This window comes from Myotis myotis, unplaced genomic scaffold (genome assembly GCF_014108235.1).
Source record: "Myotis myotis isolate mMyoMyo1 unplaced genomic scaffold, mMyoMyo1.p scaffold_m19_p_7, whole genome shotgun sequence".
Taxonomy (NCBI): Eukaryota; Metazoa; Chordata; class Mammalia; order Chiroptera; family Vespertilionidae; genus Myotis; species Myotis myotis.
The window spans coordinates 80,526,313-80,541,373 of NW_023416379.1; the positions used below are offsets into that span (position 1 = coordinate 80,526,313).

General features: G+C 39.3%; 1 protein-coding gene across 15 annotated transcripts in view; it reads left to right on the forward strand.

Moving 5' to 3' along the window:
• Positions 1–15,061, forward strand: part of ADGRF2 (adhesion G protein-coupled receptor F2) — a 40,708-nt gene continuing 25,647 nt past the window's right edge. For 4 of the 15 annotated variants that reach the window (XR_004968824.1, XR_004968825.1, XM_036317188.1 and 1 more), the window contains exon 1: positions 387–571. Coding sequence is in view for 8 of the 15 variants with exons in the window: in XM_036317188.1 (XP_036173081.1) it covers positions 439–571 (133 nt within the window). In the remaining 7 variants the exon portion in view is untranslated. The other 11 variants (XM_036317195.1, XM_036317198.1, XM_036317199.1 and 8 more) reach the window with 8 other exon arrangements.

Sequence of the window (15,061 nt, forward strand, 5' to 3'; positions counted from 1 at the left end):
TGGTCTGTCAGGCTGCACGGTCCCTGCATACAGGGCTGGCTGCCTATGCCAGGGCAGTGCCCAGCCTGACTGCCTCAGCCTGGGGATCTGCCATTTGGCGCGGGATTGACTGCTTGGAGATATAGGAACCCAGCCTGCTGATTTGTGGCAAGATATGACAAAGGAAAGGCACTGACCCCCCCAGTCTTCAGCTGCCAGGGATCAGGGCAAATTGGTTGGTGACTTGTTGGCTGGCCACAGTGAGTAGTCCCATGCCTTTCTTTTCCTTCTGATGACGTTCTTCGGAGAAGAATTTCAGAAATGAGAAGCCAATTACGATTCTACAGTGGCAAGGCTTTGTAGTTTGGGGTTTAATAACATACTAAGTGAGTAAATGTTAAAAAAGAATTTGGTAACTTGGAGGCACTTTATAGAATGCAGTCAGTGCACTAGTCTGGTATGAAAATATTTTTGTTTTCATTGATTACTCTCTGCTCCTCTGACCCTCGCCAAATATGGGAGTCCAGGAGATTGGAATCCTTGAAGGAATTTTCTTTTTCTGATCATCTAAAAATGATGTGCCAATACACAGGTGAATTGACTCTTTATACAATAATTTTTCTCTTATCAGACTTTGTAATGTTTTGTCTACAATTTTGAGTTATTATCAAAGACAGAACCAGACTTACAGTCTCCTTGAATACAGAGGAATATTTTTATACCTTCACACACACACACACACACACACACACACACACACACACACACACTCTCACACACACACACAAAATACCTTGCATTTTTCTGTGACTAGCCTATGGCATTAGAATTCCTGATCCTATACATTATTTTTCTCAGATTGGTCTTTCTTTAAAGAAATGTAAAGTTTGGGTAAATTATTCTTGGTTCTTGTCTATATTGTGTCTATATTGTGTCATTCTTTGTACGGGAGAAGAGAATGCCCAAATAATGATATTTTCATATTATTCCTTAAAATATTGTTGTAATTGATATTTAACTCTATTCCTTCCTTTCCTGAAGGATTCTTTGTCATTATTTGTTGTGTGTGAATTTCAAAAGTCTGGCTTTGCTTTAAAAACTTTCATCCTTTGAATTTTGACACAATATGTTTTCCTCCCTGAAGTAAACTTACAGATAAAAGAGTGAGACTTTGATTAATCTCACATTATTTTTGGCTTACTGAATTTCCCCTTGCCAAGTTCATTCTTATAGTTTGGGAAAACTGACTTATTTGTAGCTCAGAGGAAGATTTCAAGTATATTCCTGGGCAAATGATTAGCCTTAAAAGACTGTAAAACTTGTATTTTATATCTTAGGGGATTGTATTCTAAGATCACACAGCCCCAAATCCCTTTTTGACAATATTTGCATAATATAGAGTTACTGCATCATTGTGTTTTTGCAAAATGAATGAAAATTTGTAAACAGAAACCAAGACTCTTCTGCAAAGATAATGAGAACAGTGAACAGCAGCAAGCCTGGTCTCCCCAAAACTGGACTTGAGAGTGGGGGTACAGGAGCTGAGGGTAGAATTATTTTGCCCTGGGCCCAGGCGATAATGGGGTGCAGGGTCTACAGAGAATATGTCTAAGTATAGCTAAATAAATAGGACCAACTAAAACTCGATATGCCTTTTATTATCAGCATGCTAACTCTCAACCATATCATTTGTAACAAAACACTTCTTGCCACTGGGACAGAGCACGACCATGGCCCTACTCCCTCCCTTTTTGGTACAGCGCCTGTGTTGTGTGGGATTTGTAGCTTAGCATGTTGTCTCATTATCTTTAATCCCATTATCTTGGGACCTCATGTATTTGTTTCTTTGTGTGTGTTTGTTTTAATGTATTTCTCTTAACATCATCTCTATCTTTCTAGCCAATAAACACTCTCTGGTTTTCTTTTTGTTTAAGGTTTAGGCTATAGAATCTTCTTGCTTCTGTATATCATTCCTGAATCTTCTGATTTCCATGAACAAGCTCGTAAGTCACACTACTTTAAGCCCCAAAGGTGATTTTATTATCATGATTTCAGGGTATGCAATACATGATCCTGCTTGTCACCAGGATCTCTTTTTATGTTTGTCCTGGGTGTATCTGCTTCATTTTGCACTGTCTGTCCTGTCTGTATTTGGGCTGTTCCCCATTACATATTGGGGCTGTTTTCAATTCTGTATGTTAATATCACCTGGGGAGTTTTTTAAAAAGCCCATTCATCCGTAGATATTTACAATTAGTGCAATGTAGGTGAAGGGGTATACAGGCGTTCATGGCACTGTTCTTTCAACTTCTCAGTAGTAATGAAATTATTCAAAATACAAAGATTTAGGGAAAAATCTTAGTGTCTGGGCCTTACCGCCAGAGAATCAGATTCAGTGGGCCTGGAGTAAAGTCCAGACTGGTCATTTTTTTAAAAAGCTCTTCTGGGAATCCTCAAGTGCAAGGTTGGAAATTGCTGCTATGGGATGCTGTCTTTGTCAGCTTCTCTAGAAGAGAGTGGGTCCTTTTTCTTCTTCTTGTCAAAATTTAAAAATTCCTGGAGTGAGGACTGGGGGCCCAGCTTGGGTCAGCTTCCATCTCCTGACCCAGTCAGCAATGGCTGTGTGCACACAACACAAGGTAGATTAGCATTTTCCAGATAAGTGTGGGTGGGGTACGGGGACAGCTAGGCAATAATAATGATAATAACAATAGGTGTTCAGTGAATTCCTCCAACAGAAATGTGAATTGAGTCCTGAACTGCTAAATCTGAGGACATCTGACCAAATAAGCCAAAGCCATTATTTCTTACTATAGCAATGTTTCAAATTATGTCATTGTTTGAAAAGAATGGAATGGTGGAGAATTATTCTTTGTCAGTTTGAAAGTTGTGTATAGCAAAATACGAATTAAATATATTTGATAAGAAAAATGAAAACTTTGTCCACATCCACGTGGGCCTTACAAATTGTTATGCATTAAATAATATATTTTAATAAATATGATTAAGGATGGTCACTCCTAGGCCTAATGTTCCAATTGTAGCAGGTATACATTTAATTCCATAACACATCTGATCTTTAAAATCTCTCATATCCATAAAGAAATGCTCTGGATCAGTTAGGCTCTGAGTTACTCTACTCCCCACCCCCACAGTCTTGCAGGACATTCTATTGTAGTCTTGTCCTTGAAGGGGCTGCCTCATGCCAAGGGTTTGGCCACAATTCTGAGAGTCCTACACAGTCTATAATTGTCTTGTAGCTGGAAGAGAGTGGCACTCTTCCTTCTGTACAAGCTTGGGCATAGAGCCTTTTGTGATGGTCCCTAATTCTAGGGACCTCAAATTTCCAGTCCTCCTTGCACCCTGAGTCACCCACAGGAGGCCCTGTCAGCTCTAGGGGCATTGGGTTGCCGATGACCAGCACGTTTCTGTGCTTTAGTGGGATGGTTTTGGTGGGGAAAAGAGGAGATGCATAACACTGATGCACAAGGGCTGAATGGTGACAAGTTTCCAGCTGGCTCTGAGAAGACAACTAAGCTTCCTGGAGCAAAAACTGGACTTTGGGAGAGAGAAAGGCTCTGTGATTTCTGAAGGAATCAGAGTAGGAAAAGAGGGGGAAAAGAATGCATGAAGATGGAAGAGGAGTTTTCCAGGCCCCTGGGAAGTGGTAGAGACTGGGCCTGGCCCAGACAGTCTCTGCTTATTGAGATGTTAAAGAATTGGGGTGATCTCTGTGGACCTGGTTAGTAGAGAGGAGAGTGGGGCACAATGGTTTCAGTGTGGGCCAAGTGGAGCCAAGCTCTGAGGCCCAAAGGCTAGCACTGATTGTCCATCTCAGCAGAAACTAGTGTAAAGGGAGGCGTATCTTTGCATGCCTCTCTCCCGGTGTTGATGTCAGAATATCATCATTCCCGAGGAGAATGGAAGAGGAGAAGAAAGAGGAAATGCTGAATTGATCAAAAGAGACCTAGTTTAAACTGACGGTCAATGAGTTACCTTGCATGGGAAAAATTACTATCGTTGGATCAAATAAGGGCTCCAGTGCCAATTTAATTTAGTTAGAGTGCTAAAAACAGTTACATCTGTTTCATGATTGTTAAATGTGTACTGCTACACATAGGGTCTTTGTGTACTTGTCCCAAGTATAGACTAAGTACCGATTCTTCCTGCACAGATTGATCCAGAGGCTAGCTTCATCCAGCCAGCGTGGCTCAATGGTTGAGCACCGACCTATGAACCAGGAGGTCATGGTTGATTCCTGGTCAGGGCACATGCCCGGGTTGTGGGCACAATCTCCAGTGGGGGATGTGTAAGAGACAGACAATCAATGGTTCTCTCTCATCATTGGTGTTTCTACCTCTTTCCCTCTCCCTTCCTCTCTGAAATAAATAAAAAAAATATATTTTTTTTTTTTAAAAAAGAAGGCCAGTTTGCATCCAAAATGCTGGCTGTGCCTGAGAAACTCCATCCCTCTCACCCCAGCCCTGTGTGTCTTCGTCTTCATGACTGCAGTCCTCCTCCTGGAATCTCATGTGGTGAAAACCATTTCAAAACTTACGTGGTGCAAAAGTCTCTTCCTGCCCAAGAACCAAATTGCAAACGAAGTGCCCTTTGCATAGACACATTGACACCTTGGCCATTCACTTATCCATTTAATATTGAGAATGAGAGTAAATTAACAATGTTTCACACATTCAAAGACTAAGAAAATTTTCCACCAAGAAGTCTTCACTAAAAGAAGTTTGAAAGGATACAGTCCAGCAAGAAGTAAAGTGCATATAGAGAAAAGGTATGAACTACAAGAAAGAATGTGAAATGTAAGGAACCAAAGGACAAATGGTGTCCTTTTCCAATTGATCTGGATGAAACATTTCTTTCGCGTTTAAGAATTAGATAGTTCCTTGTGTTCATATTGTTTTTATTATTTTGTTTTTTGAATATCAACTTGGGGGGCATTTTTTCTTTTTCTATTTACATCGGAAAATAATTATTAATGGCTCTTCCATATATATGCGTGATGAATAGTTATTTCCACATATATAACATAAATGAGAGAATACCAAATGTCAAATGAGATAAAGTTCACAAAAATATCATAAAACTATTTCAAAAGTAATCTGAAACTCCAATGCGGTCTAATAAAAAGTATGTCTGGTTGAATGCATAGGCATACTTTAGTTTGGTTATTAAGGCGTTGAGTCAAGAGGTCCACATTATTAATCCCTTTCCTGCCATCTCATCAGAGGGAGGCCATTTAAGCTTTCTCACTTTAATATTCTCATTTTGTGAAATGGAATAGAGTTATTACTCATCAATGAACATAATGATGAGGACTTATGCTACATAAATATTCAAATGTAATGATTTCATGGACATACACAGGTCAGAAATTATTCTTATGCGAAGAGCTGTCATATATTTTCATCTTATAACAGTTACCTTATAACCATTATATATATATATATATATATATATATATATATATATATATATATATATATATTTATGCTGGGTTCTTTCACTCCTGAGTCTTCTCTCATGGGAATGATGTAGTTCTGGGATGCTTTTGCAGAGTATTAAGCAGTGCAGCCCGATGTGCTCCGCGGTTATCAGTTATGGAAAATGAGAAGGTTTTAATAGTAAAAAAAAAAAAAAAAGCTGGAGTCCATTGAAATGTGAACAATGATAGAAGTGCTCTGGGAGAAAATTTGCATTAATGGGAATACATAAATCTTGAAATAAATTTTTTCAGCTAAACGCAACCTAAATATCAGCTTGACTGTCTCATTTACTTTTCTTCATTTTGAGACTTACTTCTCCGGTATTTCCTTTCTCCAAAATCACCCAGATACTTGGTCTAGAGACATCAACATCATCCTTTTCTCTGCTTCCTTTTCACATATGCTTCATTCCCTAAACTTCTGCTTATTCTTATAAACCCAGCTTTAATATATATGTACATATTGATTTCAGAGAGGAAGGGAGACGGAGAGATAGACACATCAATGATGAGAGAGATCACTGATTGGCTGCCTTCTGCATGCCCCACACTGGGGATCGAGCCCAAAGCCTGGGCATGTGCCCTGACCCATAATTAAACCCTGACCTCCTGGATCATAGGTCGATGCTCAATCACAGAGCCACACTGGCCAGGCTAAACCCAACTTTTAATAGTATCCTGCTCTTCACTCCTTTTTCTTACTCGTTTGGTCATGAGATCTTCTGAATCCATTCCTACCATTGCCGTGGTTCCAGACCTCATTGTTGTTCACCTGGACTAAGGAATTGCATCTCCCCTGGCTTTCTGGCTCTTGTTTCTGCCTTCTGACCTCTGTTGGCACTGTTGGCAGAATAATCTTTCTAAAATTAAATGCTGTCATTTGATGGGTCCTTATTTTCCATGGAAGAATCCCATTGCTTTACCGTGACACAGAACCTGCCTCACTTTGGCATCAGTGTACTTTAGCTGATGTGCTCTCTATGTCACTCTCCTATCACACACTTGATGCTCCAACTTAGTGACCTCAAGGCATCCCTGAACACACCTGGCTATTTCACATTCCCTGCTTTGGACCTATTGATTCTCTACCTGGAATACTGTTTTTCCTTCTGCCTTGGCAATGTCCTCCCCAAATGCCACCTTATTTGTGACATTTCCCAAAACCCCTTTAGAGAGTTTGTCACTTTTTGCCATACATTTCTAAAGTATCTTTTGTATACCTCAAGGAAGATACTTAAGACATTATACCATTTATGTTATCTGTTTTCCTCTATTAGATTGTATATTTCTAAAGGGCCAGACCATGTTTTATTTGTCTTCATAACCATTTCTAGAGCCTAAATTTTAATTGCATGAAATAGGCCCAAGGTATGTCAATGATTTTTTGAGTGAATGAATGAATAAAGAAATAAATCCCAGAGAAGTTACGTATCTTGCCAAAGGTCATAAAAAGGATCGTGACAGAATTGGGGAAAGAGCACAGAACTTATTACATGCAAGAGGAGGGAATCACTGGATCCTGGTTCACACTAGAGCCTGAAAGAGAGAATGCCCAACAGGAATCATTCCCAGAAGAGAGCAATCACTGTGGATGGTGACCACAGATGGAGGGAAAAGAGGGGATACATACCCCCATGTCCCTATTCTCCCCACCTTCCCTAATCTGCTGATGACTCCCATTGGAAAAACGCAGCTGAAAACCAGAGGCATGTGTAGAAGTTGGCTGCCGAGGTGGCCGCAGCTCTGTTCCTGAGATTTGGTTAAGTGTCTTGTACTAGAATTGACTCCATTTTTCTGGTTGGTCTACTAATAGCAGATGTCCTTGGGCTCTGGTTTGTTTCTCTGACTCAGGATCATTCTGGAGTTTTTATTTCCATCAGAGAGAGAAAGTCTTCATTCCTTTCCCCATTTATGATGTGTGTCCAACACCTAGTTGAAAAATTCTCTAGTTAGAAGAGGAAAAAAACCAAAGGATTCTCACATTTTGCTTCTCTTTGGATTTCCTGGCATAAATGAGATTTCTGAAAAAAAAAAAATTCTACTCTTATCATTTTACTAAAAGGAGAAAGAGGGAAGGAGAATGAAATTCAGGAGGACATGTGTTCTGCTTCTACAGCTACTCCACTTCAACATTTTCAGTTTCTTTTCTTCAACGGTTTTGAAGTTATTCCCTTGAGTCCTGCCCACTTTCTCAAGCTGTTACAATTAGTGACATTTTTGCTGGTTTTCAATATTTTTTTAGTGTTGAGCAAAATATTCTATGATTCATTTCCAACCAAGCAGCTTACCTGAGAAATCCCAATAATGTTTTTCTATGGATGTGTATATTTTACAGAATATTTTAATGACTGTTTTTCCCACTAATATTATAAAGTTATAATACAATATACTGCTACCTCATACAGATATGTTATCAAATCTCTTCATAAATGTTGTTTTAATGTTTGTGCAATTTTTTAAATGTTCACTCAAGGATATGTTTTTATTGATTTTAGAGAGAGGAAGAGCAAGGGAGAGAGAAAGAAACATCAATGTGAGAGAGAAATATCAATTGGTTGCCTGCTGTACACAAGCCAACTGGGGATCGAACCCATAACCTGCATATGGGCCCTGACCAAGAATCGAACTCACAACCATTTGGTGCACTGGACAAATGCTCCAACCAACTGAGCCAGGGCTGTGCACTTTTTAATATAGATTTATCATTCTTTTCTATCCATTTTAATTGTTTGGCACCTGTTTTGTTTTCATATTCATATCTTTCTATTTTATATGCAACTGCCATCAGCAAGCTTACATGCCATGCTTTTCTGTACTTTAAGATTTTCTAGTAGATAGAGTCCCCAAAGTGCTGCAGTGCTGCAATAGTTTGGACTTACCTGCTTCCTTCAAGTTCATTTGCAAATATTGTAAGCTATTACAGTCTTTTACATTTATCCTGGCTGCCGCTGACTATCAGATTAGATTGATTCTCTCTTGGTTTTGTCGTGGCTCATGAGGTGGGTGATTCTCAGGGGCAACTTTGCCAAGTGCCTGACATAGGTGCCATCAGCACTGCCTGAAACCTGCATGCAAAGAAGGAAAGTATCCAATTCAAAAGAGGTTTTAGAGGAACTGGCCAAGGCTCAGGGGAACGAATGAAAATGCTTTAAAGTTTTAAAAAACCTGGGCTTTCAGAGAAAAGTGAGGGCTTACTTAAACACATGGGAAGGTAGCTCTGTGGGTGTGGTGTGGAACATGGAGAATCATCTTTGCTCTCAAGAATTTGGCCTGTTGACATAAGTCAGTGTCTAACTTTCTACTATTGGAGAGGTTACCTCTAGAAAATCTCTTCTTAAACTGTACACTCACCTGGGATTACTAAAATTAAATATATATATATTAACAGCTCATAGCTCAATTGAAAATGAAATCTATTTTAATACATACTGCCTTTATAATTATATAATTATTCAAAGTGTGTGTATACATTTTTGGGACACCATATAATGCTCCCAAAAATACACTATGTATTTTTTTTCCTAGACGTGGTGATCTGCAATTTTGCTTTTCCAGTGAGTACAGAAATGAAGACTGAAGACAGGGATAAAAGGATGTAGTGAAAAGAGTTCTAGATAGAGTCAAAAGAGAGTCAGGTTTTCCAATAACTGGGGGTGTGACCTTGGGGAAGTCACTTACTAGTTGGATAATTTCCTCTGTGATAAAAAATGGAAAATGATAACTTCCTTGTCTACCTCATAAAATTTTGTGATGTCAAGGTAAAAGTTATATGTGAAAGTGTTCTGAAAATATGAACCTCATATAAAAATCAGCTCTTTCTTATTTTAGAAAAGCCATATGACTCAATGAAAAAGTCACAAACCTGGGTTCAAATCACAAATATGCCACTTAGTACCTGTGAGGTTGGGCAGGGTCAACTTTTATTTTAGAAAATTATAGAAGTGACTTCAGTTGTAGAGAATTACTTGATGGCATTCGAAGAGCGAATGTAGACATAGTGCCAGACACACAGTAAACAAACAATAGCTGTTTGTTTCATTCTCTTCCCTTCCATAATGTCTGCATTCAGGCAGGAGGAACGGACTGGTCATTGACTAGAGGTGAAGCAGTGGGACTGTTAAATGGTAGACGTTATGGAATCTTTCACCCCTGAGATCATCTGATGTGTATTCCCACAGTCTGGCTGGGAGCCTTGATAGCATTTTGTGGAACTCGCTGGGAGCCTCAGGAATTCATTACAAAACCTAATTATGCAAATGGTAGCCTCAGATGGTCAGCTGACAAGGCTGGCAATTGAAATGCTCCTGGGTGGCTGATAAAGTTCTGTCTGGAGTTTTGTTGACCTTTGTTTGTGAATGCTGTGATTGCTATTCCAATAATTTCTTTCTAATCAAGATTGAAGAGATCAAGTTGTAGAGTTCTTGTTTTTCTCTTTCTTTTTCCAAAACCACCCTATACAATTGCTCTGGTCTCTACCACTTGTGTGGGTTAATGTGTGTTTAAAAAAAAGCAAATGTTTGCTCTGATGGGGCCATCCACAGAACACATTCCAGCATGCTGCTCACATTTACCATTGTGATTAACTAGTTGTTAGTCATAGGAAAGGAGCAAAGGGGGAAGCCATACATTATTAGCAAATTATTTGGTCAGCTTCACCAAGAAGCTGCAGCTTTGCACTCCCCAGGGAACTACCAGCCTATTTCCTGCTGGGGGAAGGGACTGGACAAAGGAAAGATAGACACATGCCCAGTTAAGTTGGGGTGACATCAAACCTGGAGACAGAGAAGGTTGGCCAGAATAAGCATAGCCACTGCAAGCCCACGAAAAATTGGAAATATATAATCTCCTAGACAAAGGAATTCTCTTTCTTGTTGCTCATGAATTCTTTCTTTCTTCCTTCCTTCCTTCCTTCCTTCCTTCCTTTCTTTCTTTCTTTCTTTCTTTCTTTCTTTCTTTCTTTCTTTCTTTCTTTCTTTCTTTCTTTTTTAAATATATTTTATTGATTTTTTACAGAGAGGAAGGGAGAGAGATAGAGAGTTAGAAACATCGATGAGAGAGAAACATCGATCAGCTGCCTCCTGCACATCTCCTACTGGGGATATGCCCGCAACCCAGGTACATGCCCTTGACCGGAATCGAACCTGGGACCTTTCAGTCTGCAGGCTGAGGCTCTATCCACTGAGCCAAACCAGTTTCGGTCTTTCTTTCTTTCTTTCTTTCTTTCTTTCTTTCTTTCTTTCTTTCTTTCTTTCTTTCTTCTTCTTTCCTTCCTTCCTTCCTTCCTTCCTTCCTTCCTTCCTTCCTTCTTTCTTTCTTTCTTTCTTTCTTTCTTTCTTTCTTTCTTTCTTTCTTTTTTCTTTAAAATATATTTTATTGATTTTTTACAGAGAGGTAGGGAGAGGGATAGAGAGTTTGAAACATCGATGAGAGAGAAACATCAATCAGCTGCCTCCTGCACACCTCCCACTGGGGATGTGCCCACAACCAAGGTACATGCCCTTGACCAGAATCAAACCTGGGACCCTTCAGTCCACAGGCCGATGCTCTATCCACTGAGCCAAACCAGTCAGGGCTTTCTTTTTTTAAAAATAATGATTATATATATATATATATATATATATATATATATATATATATATATCTTTATTGATTTCAGAGAGGAATGGAGAAAGAGAGATAGAAACATCAATGATGAGAATCATTGATCGGCTGCCTCCTGCACACCCCCTACTGGAGATTGAGCCCACAATCCAGGCATGTACCCTTAGCTGGAATCGAACCTGGAACCCTTCAGTCCACAGGCCAATGCTCTATCCATTGAGCCAAACTGGCTAGGGCGAATTCTCTTTTGTGTTGCTTTGGTTGCTCTATACTCCTGGCTCATGGGTTTCTTTTGCTCCTGCTTCCTTGCATTTGCCTGTGCTTCCTCCATAGCAGGTGGTCCTGTGGACCCCACATGCAATGGGCTGATGAACTGTACAGCTGGAAACACAAGCTAAACTAGCCTGATGCTGGAATGGACCTCTGTTCCTACATGGAAAAGAAACTCCGGACACTGGCTCTGATTTTAGCTTTACTGAAACCACAGCGACACTTCCTCTATGATTGGGCAAACGGAAATGGGACTTTGGAAACTCAGGGATTTAATTCCACGCAAATAAAAAATCACTCGTTCTCCAGTGCAAGTCTTAGAAAATTCCTTTTCTCAGATATTGTAAGAATTCTAGTCCTAGCAGCAACCAGGGGAGATGAGGCCCACCCCGTCCATTAACAACGTACAGTATTATCTTTCTCTCCATTTCTTCTTTCGCTAATGAGCTGTGCCAGTTGCCAGTCAACCATATGGCTTTGGGGTGAAGGAATTCGATAAAGAGTAGGAAGAAATACTTCCAATTAAATTGCGTGTGAAGATGAGAATTATTTGTTTTTAATCTGAAACTTGGGGATACTTCTTGTCATGTCTATTCCACTAGCTTTGACTCCTAGGGTCTTCAGGTCACTAGGGAGCAAGCCCCATCCAAGTCTCCCTATCCCCTGGGGGTGCTTCAGAAGCTCCATCACATTGTGACTTCCCAAGGGGGTAAGGAAACCGAGAAGTCATCCTTATTTAATTCCTAGCTGTTAGGACATTGCTTGGAAATGAGGGGCTCCTGTTCTCTTTGCTGAATAAACTTCTAAATGAACACCTTGAGCACCTTTTTCAGATTTGGAAAGCAGACAACAGAGTGGAAGAATGTGTTCTAGGTTGGGTGGTTGGAGAGAGCTGTTTGCAATCTGGCCATTGTATGCTTTGCTGTTCCTTTGTACTTTTATAAGGGAGGAGGGGAGTGTAACTCAATTAAAAAAAAAACCCCAACACTTTGTATTTGGCACATTTTATTTGTCAAACTTTCAGTGCTGATATAATTACCTCTTCTTCTTCTTCTTCTTTTTTTTTTCTGTGAATCATCTGAGGTGACCATTTTTTCAAGTTGTATGTTTTTTAGAAATTAGCCTTTTCTAAAGTGAATATCTGTAATGAATGTTTTAGTTTGGGCTACGTGAAACCAACATATTCAAACATTTATTTGAGAGGGAAGTTACACTCCAGCTAGCCCTGCATTTTGGAAAGGCGTGGGCTGACTGGGGAAGAGGGTCTGAACCATTAAAGGCCTATGGCTTTTCACATCAAAATGGGGATGAAGGCATTGGGGACCTGTGGAGGGAGGGAGTGATCACAATATTTGATTTGTGCTACTATTTTGCCACCATAGGCTTTTGTTTCATATAAACTTTCTGCTTTCACAGAATTGGCTTTTGTTTCATATAAACTTTCTGCTTTCACAGAATTGGAAAAAGAGTGAATGTGAGAAAGGCTTAATGTGAACAAATCTGGAAGAAAAATGGTTCTATTTAAGTTCAGATTAAACTATGCCATTTTATTTAAAGAGCAATCAGTTTTATAAGCAAGGTACAAAGAGTCAGCTTTAGAAAAGGTTCTTTCTAGTTAAAAGAATTGAAAAAAAAGGTTAAAATTTCTCTAATAATTAGAGTCACACTATTGCTGAACCTTGGAGAGCTATAACATTCTAAGTTGTGGTCCCAGTTCTTCTACGAGAAGGTAGACCTGGATTGTAAAAAACGATGTTAGAAAATTCTGGGCCCTAGGTAGCAGCATAACTATCAAAACAGGTCATTCTGTACAGCCTAGTGAAGGTCATTACCACATCAAACACCAAGTGCTTATTTTGTCATACACAGACACATAATTTTAGTAATAATCGACAGCGATCAGACTACCACTCCCCAGAGGGAAAGTAGGGGAGGGAGGGGGCAAGGGGAAGAGATCAACCAAAGGGCATGTATGGATGCATATAAGCCAAACCAATGGACATGGACAACAGGGGGATAAGAGCATGAGTCTGGGGGGCGGGGAGGATGGGGGTTTAATGGAGGGGATGAGGACACATTTGTAATACCTTAACTAATAAAGAATTTTTTAAAAAAAGCATTTTACTAAAAATTAAAACTTCAACTATAGTTACAATTTAAAACAAAATGACAATGAAATAAGCACATCATTTTTTTTCAATACAACATTTTAAGCAAACAGAATGGTTTTCATCTTGATTTGTCAACCTTAAAAATAATTCAATGCCTCCTCCTTAAAAAAATCTATTGAGTTTGGGCTGAGCAGTGCTAACTCTGAGTTTGTTGTCTTGAATCATTCCTTAAATCATTTTTGAACATTTGTTTTAGCTAAGAGGAAGGACATTCTGTATGATGAGAATTTTAATATAAAGTTCATGCAATTCAGAAAAACATGGACTCATGCTCAGATTTTATGTGAAATGTGTCAATAAATTCATCATCAGGCTTTGTTTATTTTTGTTGTTGTTTTTTTCATCTTTGATGATTTTACCCAAATCAGTAACTGCTTTGGTGATGATCCTGCTAAGTCACATTTGATGATTGATTTGTATCCTGGAAAGTCCATCCATTGAATGACAGGTTGGAATAAAGGATGCAAACATGGCTGCAATTTACTTAAAATTGTATAGCCATTTTGGTTGCTACTAAATTCTTTAAAAGTGATGATCAACAAAGTAATCCTTTTGCTTAAAGAGCTATAGGCCTTCAGAAACCCGAACTGACAATTCTCTGAAACAGATAATACAAAATATTTCAAATAATCATTAGATTTCTGTGAAATTTCAGCTAGGCAAGTATTTCAATGTAAGAAACATGATTTAAAAATACATTTTGCCTACATCTTTAAAATAATGGTATTGTTTGCTATAGTATTATGCATGGTTGGGATAAAGACTACTTTCTTTTGGCTAAAAATGGTCAAATAGCAAGTATGAACCATTGCTAAGCCATTGACCTTTATTGACATCCAAGTCTTCTGAATCCTTCCATCTAAAAGCAAAGAAACAGAGCCCTGGCCAGCATTGCTCAGTGGTTGAGGCCTCGGCCTGCACACTGGAGGGTCTTGGGTTTGATTCCACTCAAAGGTGCATATCTGGGTTTGCAGGTTTAACCCACCTCACCCTCAGCCTGGGGGGAGTGTGAGGCAAACAATCCATGTGTCTCTCTGGCATTGATGTTTCTCTCTCCTCTGTCTCTCCACCTCCCCCTTCCACTCTCTCTAAAAATCAATGGAAAAAAAATATCCTCACTCCTCTGGTGAAGGTTAAAAAATAATAATAATAAAAGCAAAGAAGCAGCAAATGCTTTTCAAAGAGGATCTCACTCAGGATGAAAAATATTAAAATAATTAAAGTGTAGAATTGAAATTTTTAGCTTATATGAGTCCTCTAGACCTAATGCAAATTGCCAGTTCTTCCCAACCACCTTCCCCCTTGCTCTCCTTTCCTCTTCCTTTATTGAATATGTTGTGTGCCCACCATGTGTACACAACTCTTCTAGGTGCCAAGGAATCATTTTGACATTAGTTTTGGCAGAAGGAAGTTGTGACCTACCTATGAAACCCAGCTCCAGAGTTAGGTGGGAATGAGGATAATAGGCCAAGGCTGGTGCTTACTCTCCTTCAAAATATATTGCTAGGCTGAGTCCACACATAGGAATTCCAAATCACGT